The 18159-nt window shown below is 46.9% G+C and overlaps 1 protein-coding gene across 2 annotated transcripts in view; it reads right to left on the bottom strand.

Moving 5' to 3' along the window:
• Window positions 1-18159, bottom strand: part of CDC42BPB (CDC42 binding protein kinase beta) — a 149593-nt gene that overhangs the window by 50066 nt on the left and 81368 nt on the right. For both annotated transcript variants that reach the window (XM_056850682.1, XM_056850683.1), the window contains exons 12-19: window positions 14192-14325; window positions 10558-10800; window positions 8031-8141; window positions 5398-5642; window positions 4860-4965; window positions 3640-3764; window positions 2210-2315; window positions 982-1130 (exon numbers count right to left, since the gene is read on the bottom strand). In XM_056850682.1, the coding sequence (XP_056706660.1) occupies window positions 982-1130; window positions 2210-2315; window positions 3640-3764; window positions 4860-4965; window positions 5398-5642; window positions 8031-8141; window positions 10558-10800; window positions 14192-14325 (1219 nt within the window). The remainder of the gene's footprint in view (window positions 1-981; window positions 1131-2209; window positions 2316-3639; window positions 3765-4859; window positions 4966-5397; window positions 5643-8030; window positions 8142-10557; window positions 10801-14191; window positions 14326-18159) is intronic.

Raw genomic sequence — 18159 nt, 5'->3', positions numbered from 1 at the left:
GAGACCTCCACCAGGAAGCAGGAAGAAAAGCACCTTTGAGGACCGTTTCCTTCCTTGGAGACAGATCATGATGGGCAGCCGTGTTAAGTCTGTCTGTAGCAGCAGAAAAGAGCAAGAGTCCAGTAGCGCCTTAGAGACTAACAAAAGTTTCTGGCAGGGTGTGAGCTTTCGTGAGCCACAGCTCACTTCCTCAGATACCTCTGATCTTCATAGCAGCCCTAAGAGCCCAGACTAGCCTAGAACTTGGAAGCTAAGCAGGGCTGGCCGTAGGTGGTACTTGGATGGGAGACCACCAAGGAAAACCAGGGTTGCTATGCACAGGAAGGCAATGGCAAAAAACCACCTCTGCTCATCTCTTGCCTTGAAAACCCTGTGAGGTGGAACTTCATGGGGTTGCAGCTTGACAGTATACTTCAGGAGTCTTGCTAATATACAACTAGGCCGTACCCCAGATGGCATCTTGAGAAAGGGCCCCATATGGCGTCCTGAGAAAGGGCCTTCTTGGTTGTGGCACCAAAGTTGTATAATTCCCTCCCCAGGGAAATTTTTCTGTCATCATCTTCTGCCAGCAGGTAAAGACCTTTTTTCCCATTTGGTGTTCTCTTATTAGTGTACCCTTTCCCCCATATATATATATGTATTGGGAAGGTCATGATAGTAGAAGGGAGGGGTAGGACAAAGGAATGCACTCATCTATTTTCAATTTCATAGTTCCAGCTAATTGGTTTGGGAGGTCTGTGTCTGCACCACATCTTAGTATATTAAATTCACATTGTAATGTGAAGACAAAAGACTTGGGACTGTTTATTTGATTTTATACTCCCCACCAAAACACCAGTATTCTCAAAAATGACAAAACATTAATTTAAAAAGCAATGATATAGAAATTGCCTCTCTGCCAGTAAGTTGCGTACTGCAGTCCACTCCAGCACTAGAACAGAAGGGGGGGGGGGGAGAGAAGATCTCAAAATACATGATTACCTCTCAAAGGACAGGTTCGCATCTTTAACCTTCCTTAATTCTTCCTGGACAAGCTGTTTGGCACGTATTTCTGCATCAAGAGCTGACTGCAGTTCCAGCCTTGCTGACATATCCAACTTCTGACTGCGTCTTACTTTCCAGAGTGGATCCTGTTGTAGTAAAAGCAATCGCTAATAAGTCAGAAGAGCTGATCACACGTGTAAAACATGATATCCCTTCAGACGTTTCACCGGAAATCATAAAAGTTATTTTTTCCTGACTTTTTTATTAGCTGAAAACGTGTTAAACTGGAAAAAAAATGCTGACTAGCCCCTCCTTCCCCCATCAGATGGAATTCATCGAGATACTGCCCTTCAGGGTCCCTTGCTGAGCTAACAGGCCAGATTTAAATACAGAAAACAAATAAAGCCAAGAGAAGCTTTCAAAAGGCATCTGAGGTAAAGTTCTGCTGTGCTGCATTTCAATATACTGATGTAAAAATTTGCTTCAAAAGAGGCAATTACTGAATTGATGATCTGCCAAAATCCACTTCACTGTGTGTGTGTGTGTTTTAATCAGCTATTCTTTGCAAACAGACCACTCTCTCCTATTCATTAAAGCATTAGGAGATGAAAAAAAAGTGGTGGGTCTGTCACCTTGCAGTCCCCAGTGAGTTACGGGGTCAGTAAACAGTGGCCCTTGTCCTAGGATCCTACCAGGAAGGAAGCCTACTCTGGGATTCGCCCTTCCTTTGGCTTCCACCCAGGAGAAGCAAGTCTTTTCCCTTCTGCCAATTCAAGTCAGTATGCTGACAGGGAAGATGTGAAACATCCAAGCCAATCTATTCCCTGTTTCCAACAAAGGTTGTGGTGGCCAAGACTTTGCTCTGATTTGGGGCTGTAAAGCTTTTCTAGTCAGGATTATCAGGGATGCCTTGATAGAGGCCAACCCTCTGTGCGAACAGCTTAATGTTTACCAACTGTTGCCTTTGTTCTCATATTAATTGCAAATATGGAACTAACAGGGAGTGAGACAAACACAGGGTGGATCACGTTTCTGACTGGGCCACAATGCTGGAATTCACAAGTAAAATAAAACTGGGACGAGTGAATGCGTCAAGGAAGGAGGAAGGGGGCAGCCTTTCTTTTGGCATGGTCTGCACTCCCCATTTTTAAGAACCCCACCCACTAGCCTGATGAGGGCCTGTCAGGGGCACCTTGGATTGCAACGCCTTCAAGGCAACGCTCACCAGTGTTCTCGATCCCAGGCTGGAGCTTCTCAAAGACTCAAGTTCTTCTGTCATCTTAGATGCCAGAGCCTGAAGATACCCTCGCGCATCTTTTTCATCGCTCACCCTGGTGTTCAAAACGCAAGAGTTACTCCTTCGCCAAGCGGCGTACCAGACAAGCCTAAACGAGTGCACAGGCCACTAACCAGCCCAAACGAGTTAACAGCCGACAACAAGAGGGTGTGCTCTCAAATGACAAAATTCAGTGCTGAACCCAGAGAAGGAGCTGACGCTACAGGTGAAGCCTTAAGCTGGACCTTTCCCGAATTCAGAAGCCTTGCTCATTATTTTTAAGCCAAGCAAACATGCAATTATCACTAATATTTCATTGCGCGGGAGCCAACGTCAACTTTATTTTACTAACACCCCACTTTCTTCCTAAGAGCCCAAAGCATCTTACACGCAGGTCGAAGGCAGTTTAAAAGGCATCGTATGATTCCTGACCGTCGTCTGCTATTTGTTTGCTCAAGGCAGCAGCCTGCTGTAGGGAAATTCCCGTTTTCCCAATTGTTATCATTTGTCGCCAAGAAAACACATTTTTTCTATGGCCACTGTGTGGAATGTCATTGTGGGAATACCTGGGGTTGTTACAGTGGTCTCCGACCTTATTAAACCTGTGGGCACTTTTGGATTTTGAGAACAGGTAATGAGCGCCGGCAAGACATGACTGCTGCGGGGGCCAGGGTCAATCACAAAAAACCCTGTGAGGTTTCCAAGCCAAGCATCCTCCTAGAACGGAGGCAGCTGTTTCTAAACAGGCGCTTCCTGAAGACACAAAGATGATGCCTCTTGGACTCTTGTGAAGTGCTCTTGCTCCAGTGAGGCAGAGGAAAGCTCTTTGCTGTGGGTAAGAGATGATTTGGGAAAGAAGGGAGTGGGCGCCACAACACCCATCAGCAGACACCACGGTACCCAGGGCCTCTATGTTGGGGCTAATGTATAGGACCAGTGATAACTACTGAATGTGACATGACAACTTCCTTCTTACGCCCATGTTATGATGCCTTTCCTTTTGAAAGGAAAAAGTCCACTTGAAGGATACAGATCGGTGCAGGAATACAAGACAGATGCCTTAGACGGGGGGGAAAGCAAGATGCAAGAAAAGTGATGAACACCATGGTTACAACCTTTTAAATTAACATTAAGTAATTTTTAACGTATGACCTAGACATCCTCGCTTTGCTGAACCAGCTGACACACAAGGTTAATAAGCTCCCGTAACAGTAATAAAAACAGGAAGGACAGTGCACATCAATCAAGATTTGCAGACGCGTGTGAATTTTTGAGGCATATCATCTGCGAGAACACTGGTCTCTGTTTCCCGGGAGATTTTGCTTCTATTAATGAGGCTCCAATGTATTTTTTCAGAAGGATCACCAAATGGCACGTACCACTGAATAATTTCTGCAATCTGAGCTTCCCAATGGGCAACGGATTCCTTCTTTGCCGCCAGATCCTGAAGCTCATCCTCTAGCTGCCTGTTTTGCGCTGTAAGTTTATCCACAAAGGAACAAAGCTGGAACAACAGAAGCGGGGGGGGGGTGTCACACCCCAGTCAGTTCCTGGCACAGACCAACTCTGCAGGGGCAAGACGCCCCTGCGACGTATCACAAAGGGTTTCAGAGAGGCAGATTAAGGACAGCTCTGCAGGTGGCAAAGCGCACATACAAACCACCCTTTGTGGAACTCCACTGCCCCAGGATGTGGTGATGGCTGCCAACTTTGAAGGCTTTAAGAGGGGAGCAGGGCAGTAACTGGGCAGCGGCGGCAAAGAGGGCAGCTGCCGTCCCTGTGGCATGCAGAGCGGGCGGCCGAACTGCCTCTCTTACCCTGCCTGCTCCTCCTGTAGGAAAAGCAGTTCTGTCGTCCGTTCTGCATCCCACAGGGGCAGAGGCTGCCCTCCTTGTCCCCTGCCCCCAGCTACGGCCCTGGAGAGAGTGGACATGTTCATGGAGGATAGGGCTATCCATGGTTAAAAGTCAAAATGGATACTAGTCACGGTGCATATCTATTCTCTCCAGTATCAGAGGAGCATGCCTATTATATCAGGTGATTTGGAACACAGGCAGGACAATGCTGCTGCAGTCGTCTTGTTTGTGGGCTTCCTAGAGGCACCTGGTTGGCCACTGTGTGAACAGACTGCTGGACGTGATGGGCCTTGGTCTGATCCAGCATGGCCTTACTTATGTTCTTAAAAGGCATCACTGGCAACTTCAGTTATGGCCACGGTCAGTACTTGGATTGGAGATTACCAAGGAAGACTGGGGTTGCTACAACGAGGAAGGCAATGCAAACCTCCTCTGCTCATCTCTTGCCTTGCACATTCAACAGCTGGGGTCACCATGAGTTGGTTGCAAATCAATGGCACTTTCATCTTCAGCTTTGGTAACTAAAGGGATGCATTTTGTTCACCCGGGTCTGTAACTTCCCATCTGGGACAGTGAGAATACTCTCCCTTCCCCACCAGTTAAAGATACCGATCAGTTTTAATACACACTTGCCCGCAAAGTGTCCAAGGTTTTATAACAAAAATTCAAAGAAATAAATGAACTGCCCACTACGTCTGATGAAAAGGCTTTAATTGGGCTTTATCTCAAGTTATGCCAATTACCTTTTCATTTTCAGTTGTTATTTTTTTGTTATCTTCGAAGAGCATGGATCTCTCCCGCTCGTATTTCTCTTTCAGAGTTCCCACCGCTTCTTCCATCTCGCTGTGTCTAAGAGTGAAAGATGATTGTATAAATACCCTTTCCCAGGGGAATTAAAAAGGGACTATTATCTCCTTTTTTTTAGGGAGGTGGGTGCAGGTCTCCTCTTTAGTTCTTGGGATTACACATACTCTTAAGGGGGGGGGAACCCCACATTTCATAGAATCATAAGAGTTGGAAGGGACCACCAGGGTCATCTAGTCCAACCCCCTGCACAATGCAGGAAACTCACAACTACCTCCCCCCCACACACCCCAGTGACCTCTACTCCATGCCCAGAAGATGGTAAAGATGCCCTCCCTCTCATGATCTGCCTAAGGTCATAGAATCAGCAGTGCTGACAGATGGCCATCTAGCCTCTGCTTAAAAACCTCCAGGGAAGGAGCACTTACCACCTCCCAAGGAAGTCTTTTTGAGAGAGCAGCTTCATATAGAACTTACTTCTCTCTTTTGGCCTTATCCAGTTTGTCTTTTAACATCAGGATCTCTTTCTGCAGTGCCAGCTGGTGGCTTTCTAAATCGTGCATCTCCTTCTTCACGTTTTTCACTTCCAAGATGTGGGATGCTTCTCGCCTGACCAACTCCTCTTCGTAAAACAAGATTTTCTTCTCAAGCTCCGACTTCATTTTTGCCAGCTCCTGCTGATGCTCCTGCATGGCCCCTGCGGCACGGCCCCCCTGCTTGAGCTGCGGAAGAGCAAAAATTGGCAAGAGTCATTCTGGCATCCATTTAAACTTTAGCACGAATTTAGCATAAACTGGACTATGACTTTTTTTTAATATCCCCGAGGCCAGAATGATCGTGACAAATACATTTACTTAGTCTCCGTGTATCTTGAAGATGGGCCCCTCCTTTGTTTGTCACGTTACAATCTATATGAAAACAATTAACTGAAAGCAGACTCATATGTGCAGAATTCATGTTCCGTAACCCCACCCGTGGTACACCTCGCCATTCTGCAGCTGTTTGAATGCTTAAAAAAAAAATGAACCCAGAACATCAGGGAGAAATGTATCAGACTAGCCCTTTTTTACCCCTAGTAGCAGAGAATTTTTTAAAAGAGGGCAATACTGAAACGTGTACAGTTTGCATTCAGAAGCAATACAGCCCAGAAACGTCAGCTTGGTGTGATCACAGAGGACTGAGAACCCAACGTAAGAAGAGCCTTGTGAGCTCAGACTCAACAGCTCACCTAATTCAGCGTCCTGAAATGCCCACAAGCAGTGATGCAGAGGCCAAAGGCCTCTCTCCTGTTATTGTCCTCCAACCACTGGCACAGTGTGGGTATTCTACCTCTGAACACAGGGCTTCTATTTAGCCACCATGGCTAATGGGTGGACCTAACCTCCACTGTTTTTCTCTCATCTCTTTGTGCTTGGGGCCATCAGTACATCCTGAGGCAATGAATCCAACAAGTTCATTACTCTGAGCAAAGAAGTGCTTCCTTTGATCTGCCCTGAATCCCCTGCCCATCACTGGGTGCTTCAGCCAAGAGAAGGGAGGGATAAAAGACTAATAAACAAACAAATAAATATTATGAGAGAAGGAGAAAAGGGCTCTCTCCCCGCTTTCTCCACCATTTCGCAAAGTTCCTTCATCTGGTTGGCTGCCTCTGCTGATAATTCTTCCAGCTCTATGATGTTCTTATTTGAGATGGGGCAAAGAGAAGTGGCCCCAGTATTCCAGATCTAGCCACACCACAGTGCTAAACATGGGCATTAGGATACTGCTGGTGCCTTTTTCGCTCTTGTGTACACTGAGCTGATAATTGTCAAGGAAACAGCCACATCCTTCCCGATGTACCTTTCATGGTCAGGAACCATCCGTCCAGATTCCACCCAGAAGTCAGAATTCTTTGCCCCAGTGTGCAACACCAGACACTCATTCTATTTTTCACTTCACTCATATCCCACTTTTCTCCCCAAACGGGGACCCAAAGCAACTTACATTATTCTGCTCTCTTCCATTTTATCCTCACAACCTTGTGAGGTTGGTTAGGCTGAGAGTGTGTGTGTGTGAGAGAGAGAGAGACCGACCTAAGGTCACCCAGCGAGTTTACATTGCAGAGTAGGGATCTGAACTTTAGGTCTCCCAGATCCTAGACCACTACACCAGACTTCCTCTTGCTGAACCTTAGGAAGGCTTTGAGAGGAGCGTGGACATGTTCATGGAGGAGAGGGCTATCCATGGCTATTAGTCAAAATGGATACTAGTCATGATGCATATCTGTTCTCTCCAGGATCAGAGGAGTATGCCTATTACATTAGGTGCTGTGGAACACAGGCAGGATGGTGCTGCTGCAGTCGTCTTGCTAGTGGGCTTCCTAGAGGCACCTGGTTGGCCACTGTGTGAACAGACTGCTGGACCTGATGGACCTTGGTCTGATCCAGCAGGGCCTTTCTTATGTTATGTAACCCCTTCTACTCATTTTTTCATGACAGTTTGCATTCTGGCACTCCTCCCAATCTCCCTCAGTTCTCACCATTCTGGTGCCTTCCGCAAACTTACATTACTCTTCACCTGGTATGGAAGGTCATATATGTCACACAACCATGCTTTAAACAACTGTGAAATCCGGTGTGGGTTGTCAGAGCACAGCTCTGGGATGGCGCCCACATAGCCGCCACAGGGCTGCTTCATTTTCCTTCCCATGGCCACAGCTGGCGTGCCGGAATGCCCTCTTTGTATGCAGTGGCTTTGGGGACTCCCCCCATGCCAGGCCTGATCTACTAAGAAAATCCCGCGATGCGCAGTGCAAGCTGCTTTATGCAACTGGCCTCCCCCAAGGACAGGAACATCAAGCCAGCCTCCACATGGCGTGTGTCTTACATGCAAAGCCATCAATGGCTGTTCCCCACTGCGAGACCAAAAGCATTTCCGCCCAGGTCTGAAGGGATCTTATGCCACAACCAGCACATACAACTGACTACAACAGGAATGCGCATGCTGCAAAACTGACCAGATGTTCTTAGGGAGATTATGCCACCGCACAGATCGTATTAGATTCCTAGCTCTTGGTGAGTAAAATTTGCTTTCATATTGCTTGGATCTTTGTTTTTTAAAAAAGGCGTCACCTTGAGTGTTTCCAGTTCGCTCTCCAGCTGCTTAGAGAAAATCTCGCTGTGCTCCCGAAGCTTGCGCTCCTTCGATGCTTCTGCTGCTGCATCATCAAGTTGGGCCTCCAGCTACAAAGAGAGAAATAGGGCCTGGTTATTCACAAGAAATGGTCCCGAGTTCAGGCATCATCGCCCTCTCTAGTGCACGCCACGCCAGTAACCTCCCGGACCTTCAGAGCACAATGATGCTTCCTTATGGCTCATCCTCCCTCCTGTGGACCTATGATTTGCCCTACTATATTCTGCATTGGGAATGCTGTTCTTCTTGCATTGTATATTACATATTGTATTGTATCACATGGGATATATGTTCTTGTTAATTTCACAATGCGGTGGTCTCACCAGCGACTTAGTCAACAATTTGTTTTTATTTGCTGCCGGTTGCCTTATGATTCATTATTGAGCTGAAGAAGCCCTCCGAAACGTGGACCCAAGACTAGCCACAAGTTCTCATACTTCTCGGACCTGACCTCGGATCCTTTCCGGACCACTGTTTTTCGGACTTAAACCTAACCCCCCAGAATGCCCAGGCGGGACATTGCGGTTTACTTTTAGGCTTTTGTGCCCAATAGCGTTATTGTGTTTGGCAATGTTGGAGGCTTGTTGCCCTGTTTAAATGGATGTATTCCATACCACAGCTTTGCATGTTTGAATGTTTATTTGTGTCATTGTTTTATAATCATTTTGCATTTTCATTAAAATTGTTTGTGTGTGTGGCATAAAGCTAATGTCTTAATAAACCACATGCTGTTATTTGTTTGCCAATTTTGGCTTGTATAATTGAGCCGTCGTGCTGCCAATTTCTTCAAATTTCCTTAATTGTGGCACAGGTGCTTTCACTTATTGTACCTACTTTACTGAGCCCCAGACTTGATTTTTTTAAAAACTGAGGTTCAGTAAGAGCCAGTTACATTTAGAGTCATAGAGTTGGAAGGGACCACAAGGGTCATCTAGTCCAACCGCCTGCACAATGCAGGAAATTCACAACTACCTCCCCCCAACACCCTCAGTGACCCCTACTCCATGCCCAGAAGATGGCCAAGGTGCCCTCCCTCTCATCATCTGCCAAAGGTCATAGAATCAGCATTGATGACAGATGACCATCTAGCCTCTGCTTAAAAACCTCCAGGGAAGGAAAGCTCACCACCTCCCGAGGAAGCTTGTTCCACTGAGGAACTGCTCTAACTGTTGGAAACTCTTTTGATTTAATTTCAACCTGTTGGTTATGGTCCGACCTTCTGGGGCAATAGAAAAGAACTTGGCACTATCCTCTATATGACAGCCCTTCAAGTCCTTGAAGATGTTTATTTAAAAGCCCTTAACATCTACTGAGTCAATCGTCAGAAAGTTACCAGCGTGACGCAGCTCATTAATAACAGGGAACACTTCTGTGAAAGAAGCCCTTATTAAAAGGAGAAGAGAAACTACAGGAGCCATCAATTACAAGCTCCCAGCATCTGGAGTGTGTGTGGCGGAGCGAGAGTGGAGGGCTAACATCTGGGATGCTCCGGCATCCCTATAGAGTGACAGCACCAGCTTTTCAACATTCTGCCAGGTCCCAAAAATATGCTGTGGTATCAGCAAAGCTTCTTTCGAAACCAAAACAGAACTGTCCATCTTGGGAATGAATTTGCTTTAATTGAAAATTGCGAGAAGAGTTTTTTTTAAAGGCACACTAGTAGCCAGTAAATACATTAAACAAATGGTCTAATATGAAAGAGAGATGGGTATCTAAGATGCTTCTGTGTAAGGATATAAGAACTTGTGTTAGCTTTATAATTCACTTATGTCTAACAAAAAGTTACTGTGTTGGGTATTTATCTTTTGATATTTGTGCAGATGGGGGAGGTGAAAACTGTAAGCCCATGGAAGGCCGGAGTGTGGCCAAAAGGTCCCATTACGATGACAGAAATTACAGAGGACTGTATTAATGGAGAACATAGTTCATGCATTACACGTGTCCACACAACCCCACACTTTCTCTACCACTTAAGGAAGAATCAAACCAGCTTACAATCAGCTTCCCTTCCCCTCCCCACAACAGACACCCTGTGAGGTAGGTGGGGCTGAGAGAGCTCTAAGAGATGTGACTAGCCCAAGGTCACCCAGCTGGCTTCATGTGGAGGAGTGGGGAAACAAATCCAGTCATCAAATTAGAGTCCGCCGCTCATGTGGGGGAGTGGGGAATCAAACCCGGTTCTCTAGAGTCCACTGCTCCAAACCACCACTCTTAACCACTACACTACGCTGGCTCTCTATACCATGCTTGCTCTCTAGATAAGAGCAAGAGTCCAGTAGCACCTTAAAGACTAACAAAACGCCTGGCAGGGTATGAGCTTTCGTGAGCTCACAAAAGCTCATACCTTGCCAGACATTTTGTTGGTCTTTAAGGTGCTACTGGACTCTTGCTCTTTTCTACCATCTCCCAGCATAACTATTTCAAGCATTTGAAATCCATCCTCCTCCAAGTCCCCCGCACAGCTACCTCTTTCCTTGCTTTCTCCGATTTCCGGATTTCCTGTCTCATGGAGTCCATTTTCTGCATGACGACTTCCACTTCCTCCTCTTTGTCGCGGAGCTGCCGAGAGAGCTTCTGCTTCTGAGAGCGCAACTCTGCCATCCTTTCGTTCAGCTCTGAAAACTCCTGCATTGCCAGCTTCCTTTGTTGGTGGGCGTCTTTCAGTTCTTTCGACTGACCCTTTAACCTTTCGGAGGCTTCAACGAGTTGCTGGTGAAAAAAGGAACGGACCAAACAAGTTTTGAGAATTACGTTCTGAGAATGGATGAGTCCAATTCAACACTGAGTGGCCATTTCCCCAAAATACACAGGCGCACGAAGCGTACGCTCCCTTGTCCCGCTCCCACATTTAATGTGGAAGGCATTTCGATAGCAGCATTCAAATACCACAATTATGTTGATATCCTGATATCAAGATTAGATACCTATTGATGTTTTTCCTGACATTTGTCCTGCTTCATCTCTTTCCCCTCTTTGATTGGCTTCCCATTACTTCTCTGGGTTCATAGAATCATAGCGTTGGAAGGGACCACCAGGGTCATCTAGTCCAACCCCCTGCCCAATGCAGGAAATTAACAACTAACTCCCCCCCCCAACATCCCCAGTGACCCCAATCCTCCCCCCACCCTGCAGGATCCCACAATCAAAGCACTCCCGACAGATGGCCATCCAGCCTCTGCTTAAAGACCTCCAAAGATGGGGACTCCACCACCCTCCGAGGCAGTGCATTCCACTACAGCCCTCACCGTCAGGAAGTTCTTCCTAATGTTTAGGTGAAATCGCTTTTCTCTTAGTTTAAATCCATTACTCCGTGTCCTGGTCTCTGAAGCAACAGAGAACAAGCTAGTTCCCTCATTAACATGACATCCCTTCAAATATTTAAACACGGCCATCATGTCCCCCCTCATCCTTCTCCAAACTAAACAAACCCAACTCCCTAAGTCTCTCCTCATAGGGCAGGGGTCCTCAAACTACAGCCCGTGGGCCGGATCTGGCCCGTCAGGGTCCTGAACCCGGCCCCCTCCTCCCTCCAGAGCTGTCGCCGCCGTGCCCGTCCCTTCCCCAAACTAAGGCGGCTGTTCGCCGTATAAAGCGTCGGCGGCAGCAGCGGAGCGGCGACACCTGTGCCAACCCAGGAGCCGCTGCCACCTCCTCTGCGCCTTCCCCGCCGCGGCTGCCCTGAAGAGCCGCCGCCGCCTTCCTTTCCCCAGGCGCACACGCGGCTCGGGGGATGGGAGGCGCCGCCTCAGACTGCAATGTGCCCCTCGCCGCCGCTGCTTCTCCTGCCGCAGCAGCTGCCGCAGCCCTGAAGGAGCCATGCCGGGCTGGAAGAATAACATCCCTGTCTGCCTGCAAGCCGAGCAGGAGCTAGCAGAGCAGGCAAGCGAGTGCCTGGGGCCCCATGCTTGGGTGGCGGCGCCTTTGGGGAGGGGAGGGCTGAGAGACCCCCGTCTCCCTCCAGCCTCCTCCCGCGCCCTCCCCCTTCCCCTCAGGTGCTCTTTGCCAAGCAGGGGGCCAGCCCAGCCCGCCTCCTGCTCCAGGAGGCGGTAAAGGAGAGTTTGCAGCGGCGGCGGGGGTCTCTCAGCCCAGCGAAGGGGGGAGTGTCGGCCATGGAGAGGCACCTGGGGGAGGGGCGGCACGTCCTCCTGCGGCAAGTTAACTTTTCTTTGCCTGGGCGCCTGGCTGCCTTCCCGTTTGGGCAGGGGGGGGCCGGCCTCCAACAGTGTTTGAGGGACAGTGAACTGGCCCCCTGTTTAAAAAGTTTGAGGACCCCTGTCATAGGGCATGGATTCCAGACCTTTGACCATTCTGGTCGCCCTCCTCTGGACACGCTCCAACTTGTCAACATCCTTCTTAAACTGTGAAGCCCAAAACTGGACACAGTATTCCAAGTGAGGTCTGACCAATGCAGAATACAGTGGTAGTATTACTTCACTTGATCTGGACACAATACTCCTATTGATGAAGCCCAGAATTGCATTGGCCTTCTTAGCCGCCATATCACACTGTTGACTCATGTTCAGTTTGTGGTCCACTAAGACTCCCAGATCTCTTTCACGTGTACTGTTGTCAAGCCAACTCTCTCCCATCCTGTACCTGTGCCTTATGTTGTTTCTGCCTAGGTGAAGTACTTTACACTTCTCCCTATTGAAATCCATTTTATTACTTATGGCCCAACTCTCTAGTCTATCAAGGTCATTCTGAACTCTGACCCTATCCTTCAGGGTATTAACTACCCCTCCTAACTTGGTGTCATCTGCAAATTTGATTAGCATGCTCTCTATCCCATCATCCAAGTCATTTATAAAAATATTAAATAGTACCGGTCCCAGGACAGACCCCTGTGGCACCCCACTGCTCACTCCTCTCCAGGATGAAATTGTGCCATTAATGAGCACCCTTTGGGTTTGGTTGGTCAACCAATTACCCATCCACCTAACAGTAGCAGTGTCCAGCCCACATTTTACTAGCTTTGTTTCAAGAAGATCATGGGGGACTTTATCAAAGGCTTTACTAAAATTAAGGTACACTACATGTACAGCATTCCCTTCATCTACCATACTTGTCACTCTTTCAAAAAAAGAAATGAGATTAGTTTGGCATGACCTGTTTTTGAGAAACCCATGTTGACTATCAGTGATCACGGCATTTCTTTCTAAGTGCTTACAGACCGTCTGTTTAATTATCTGCTCTAGTATTTTACCTGGTATTGATGTCAGGCTGACTGGGCGATAATTGTTTGGGATTTCTTTTCCCCCCCTTTTAAAGATGGGAACCACATTTGCCCTCCTCCAGTCTGCTGGAACTTCTCTTGTTCGCCATGAATTCTCAAAGATTATTGCCAGTGGTTTTGAAATCACTTCAGCCAGGTCACTGGCTGCAATGCTTCGTCTCTACCTCCTCTCAATGTCCTCCCTTTCCACCACTGCTGCTTGTATCCCATTCCTCTTCTACTACTCCATCCAAGCTCTTCCTTCCCTTTCTCATTTTGCTTCGCTCTCTTTTTTTTACCTCCCAATGCACTCCTCACACAAAGTCTCCCTAAATGTGTGTGGTGGAGCCCTGTGGCGCAGAGTGGTAAGCTGCATTACTGCAGCCAAAAGCTCTGCTCACGACCTGAGTTCGATCATGAAAGAAGTCGGTTTCAGGTAGCCGGCTCAAAGTTGGCTCAGCTTTTCATCCTTCCAAGGGCGGGAAAATGAGTACCCAGCTTGCTGGGGGTAAAATGTAGACGACTGGGGAAGGCAATGGCTAACCACCCCGCAAAACATAAGTCTGCCTAAGTAAACATCGTGATGTGACATCACCCCATGGATCAGTAAAGGCCCGGTGCTTGCACAGGGGACTACCTTTATCTTTAGTGGGTTAAGAGTGCCAAATGTAGTTCAAGAGAACCTGGATTCTGATCATTCCCTACTATGAAGCTTGCTGGCTCAGAAAGGTCAGTATTTAGTAGCCTATCAGGTGCTGCTGTGAACATGGGGTAAACCATATGTATGGTGCCTGAACTCCATACTGAAAAAGAGAGTCTACAAGTGTCATGCCATCTCTGTTCCCAGGCACAGCCACTACAACAAAAGTATGTTCTACTTCTTAATACCTTGTGAAGATCTTCCTTTTCTTGCCTTAGTATTCTGGATTGCTTCTCAAGCCCTTTCAACCTGTGGGTGGAGTCTTCCTGCTCTTGCCGTAGCGTCACCGCATCTTCCAGCTGCCGTTCTAGCCTATTTGAATCTGTAAACAGTTATTAAAAAGATTCTGTCACATGGGCGGCATACCCAGATACCCTACATTCTTTGCCTTTAATGAAGAAGAAGAGTTGGTTTTTATATGCCGACTTTCTCTACCACTTAAGGGAGACTCAAACCAGCTTACAATCACCTTCCCTTCCCCTCCCCACAACAGACACCCTGTGAGGTAGGTGGGTCTGAGAGAGCTGTGACTAGCCCAAGGTCACCCAGTTGGCTTCATGTGTAGGAGTGGGGAAACAAATCCAGTTAACCAGAGAAGCCTCTGCAGCTCATGTGAAGGAGTGGGGAATCAAACTCGGTTCTCCAGATCAGAGTCTGCTGCTCCAAACCATCGCTCTTAACCACTACACCACGCTGGCTCTACATAAAATGACTGGACCATTGAAATCGGGAAGTCTAGAGTAAGATTGAGCTTTCCTCCCCCCCCCCCCTTCTGTTGAAACGGACTGGTGAATTCCCATTATCACAGCTTGACTTATGCTGCAGCCATAGGCTAAACAAACAAACAAAAATCAAATTTTGCCTCAAGGTAGATGTAACACCTGGGCCCAAAAAAAAATTTTGGATTCCGAAGGCCGAATAAATTATGCAATATAAGCTTTCCCCCTCTGTCATCTGCTTGTTTCACAGCATTGACTCTGCTTCCAACATCCATGTTTTCAAAGGCTGGGATCCAAAGAGCTACTTGTGGCATGCTGAAGGGGATTTTTAAATATTTCCCCCCCTTTGAACAGCGGAGCCACTTCTGATGCCATATGGCAAACCGGTGTTCCCAAATCCCGTTTACATTTTAAAGCAGTTTTGCTGTTTGACTTTGAGGAAGGGCTGTTTGGTGGTGGCGGTGGGACTTAATTAAGTACAGAATTAAGGGAGCTTGGGAATTACGGGAGTTGGGTCACCCAAGGAACTAGGCAAGGCGCTGCTTGGGGAAAATAGCAGCATAGTTGTTCTAATGAGGCATCTTGTATGTGTTCTTCGGAACATGGGGGGCAGAATTAAGTGTCCAGGAGGGGGGAACAGGAGGTTCTCTTCAGCCTTGCTTAAGGGGTCCGGCTACTTAAGAATGCCTAGCCCAAAACTTCCAGCTTGGGCTTTTAAAAAGTTTGGGAGATGCTTGGGGGTGAGGGGAAGAAGGCAGGAAAGATCTGCAAGTGCTATTCTGCTCGCCCTTTGTTGAAGAAGAAGAGGAAGAGTTGGTTTTTATATACCGACTTTCTCTTCCTTTTAAGAATCAAACCGGCTTACAATCTCCTTCCCTTCCTCTCCCCACAACAGACATCTTGTGAGGTAAGTGCGGCTGAGAGAGCTGTGTCTAGCCCAAGGTCACCCAGCTGGCTTCATGTGGAGGAGTGGGGAATCAAACCCAGTTCATCAGATTAGAGTCTGCCGCTCATGTGGAGGAGTGGGGAATCAAAACCCGGTTCTCCACATTAGAGTCCACTGCTCCTAACCACTATACCATGCTGGCTCTCTAGGTTGATTTCAATCTAGCATATCTTGCAGTTTCTTTATTACAGCAACAGCCTGCCTTTTCCATTTGTACATTCAAAGGGTCTAACAAATCATAAATGTACAATTACATTAAAACAACAACAGAAAACTAAGGAAGGAACACTGGAACTGCTGTGAGGGTCCTTTCTACTCTGAGGTAGAGTGCATTTTAGCATGGGGGTTATTCCTCCCATCAGGCCAGGAGGCAACTCCCGTCTTTAATCTTTTGAAGATGGGTGGGGGGGAGATGTGACTTTTCCATTAATTCAAAATATGTTGTAAAAATACCACTTTGAACATTGAAACTGTACATACAACTATGTATAGGAGAGCTGTCCTGACCTAGATAGCCCAGGTTAGCCTGATCTTGTCACATCTCAGAAACTAAGCAGAGTTGGCCCTGGTTAGTACTTGGATGGGAGACCACCAAGGAAGCCCAGGGTCATTATGCAGAGGAAGGCAATGGCAAACCACCTCGGTTATTCTCTTGCCTTGAAAACCCTACTGGGTTGCCATAAATCAGCTGCAACTTGATGGCCCTTTATACACACACATAGGAGAGCTAGAATTGAGTCCAGTAGCAACTTAGAGACCACAAGATTTTCGAGTTAAAACCTTTTGAGAGTCAAAGGTCCCTTTGTCGGATACAAGTATGAATGGAGATCCATGACTCCTTATCTCAGTCAGTATTATATCTCAGTCAGAAGGCGGGAGGAGTGTTGCAAAGAAAGGAATCTGGATGCAAAGGTACAATGCAAAGTGTAATCATCTTGATTAGAGCATGGGCAGCAAATTAGCATCTGTAGTGAGAAAAGAATCCTATGTCCCTATTCAGCCCTGGGAAGGCCATTGTTCTTAATTTGTGAATCATGTTTCATTATCTTGCGTTGTAATTTCCCCTTGAAGTTTCTCTGTATGAGAAATACCACTTTTTGGCCAGCAATGTCCTGGGAAATTAAAACATTATCCCACCCATTTCTGGACACTGTGATTTTTGATGTCAGACTGACACCCATTTTGTGAATCATGTTCCATAATCTTGCGTTGTAATTTCCCCTTGAAGTTTCTCTGTATGAGAAGTACCACTCTTCGGTCAGCAATGTCCTGGGAGATTAAAACGTTCTCCCACCCATTTCTGGACACTGTGATTTTTTATGTCAGATTGACACCCATTTATTCTTTCACGTACAAACTGACCTGTTTGTCTGATGTAGAAAGGCAAAGGGCATTGCTGATACTTGATGACGTATATTGCTTTGGAAAGACGAACAAGTGAATGAATAAGATGTATATGAAAACTACAATGAGCAGAAAAGAAGCTTGGTCTGTTAAAACTAGCTAGTCATATTAACCATCTCCTTAATTAAATGCTAGGTAAGATGCCCTCCACTTCAGAGGTGAAGGGACATTCATGGTAGTCTGTGTTTCGTTTTCACTCTGCACCAGGCAAGGTAAGGATGTTTATTTTATAGTGCCATACAATGTTGAGGATGCAGGCCTTGTAGTAGAAAAAGAGCTGGTTTTTATAACCCGCTTTTTCTCTACCTTTAAGGAGTCTCAAAGCGGCTTACAATCATCTTCTCTTCCCCTCCCCACAACAGACACCCCATGAGATAGGTGGGGCTGAGAGAGTTCGGGAAGAACTGTGACTGGCCCAAGGTCACCCAGAAGACTTCCTGTGGAGGAGTGGGGAAACAAACCCAGTTCACCAGATTAGAGTCTGCCGCTCTTAACCACTATACCACGCTGGTTCCTTGCAGATGTCTTCTCCTGAAGCATCTGACTCAAACACCACAGATGTAGCAGTGACATAAACAGAAGTGAAATAGCTGTAATTCTTGCAGATTGCTTCTGTGTACTGTAGGCCTGACTGATTTGCTCCCTTAACCATTTGCTCAACATAAATGGTGTGAGAAGACAAAAGTCACTGGAAAAGACAATCATGCTAGGAAAAGTTGAAGGCAGCAGGAAAAGAGGAAGACCCAACAAGAGATGGATTGACTCTATAAAGGAAGTTGTTAATACTAACAGACAAGAGTTTGCGCTGGCAAATAAGATATGTTGTTGAAGAAGCTCTTATAGGCAATGCTGAGGATTTGTGTGACCTCATCAGGGCAAAATCGGACCTGAGATCAGCTTAGCACTTCGGGGAGCATTCCCCATCCTTCGGGACTCCTACGCATGAAACAAAAGTGCCTGCAGGAGTGTCCATGAAGGGATTCCTTTAAAAAAACATGACATCATTAGGCTTATTAGATAAAGGCATAGCTCATTCTTCCTTTTTTCATTTCCATTTCAAAGAAGTCTGGAAATAAGATAACCCTCT

Source organism: Euleptes europaea, chromosome 6, assembly GCF_029931775.1.
Source record: "Euleptes europaea isolate rEulEur1 chromosome 6, rEulEur1.hap1, whole genome shotgun sequence".
In the NCBI taxonomy this organism is placed as follows: Eukaryota; Metazoa; Chordata; class Lepidosauria; order Squamata; family Sphaerodactylidae; genus Euleptes; species Euleptes europaea.
Note: the sequence above shows the minus strand (reverse complement) of the source record. Positions and strands in the feature narration are given on the sequence as shown.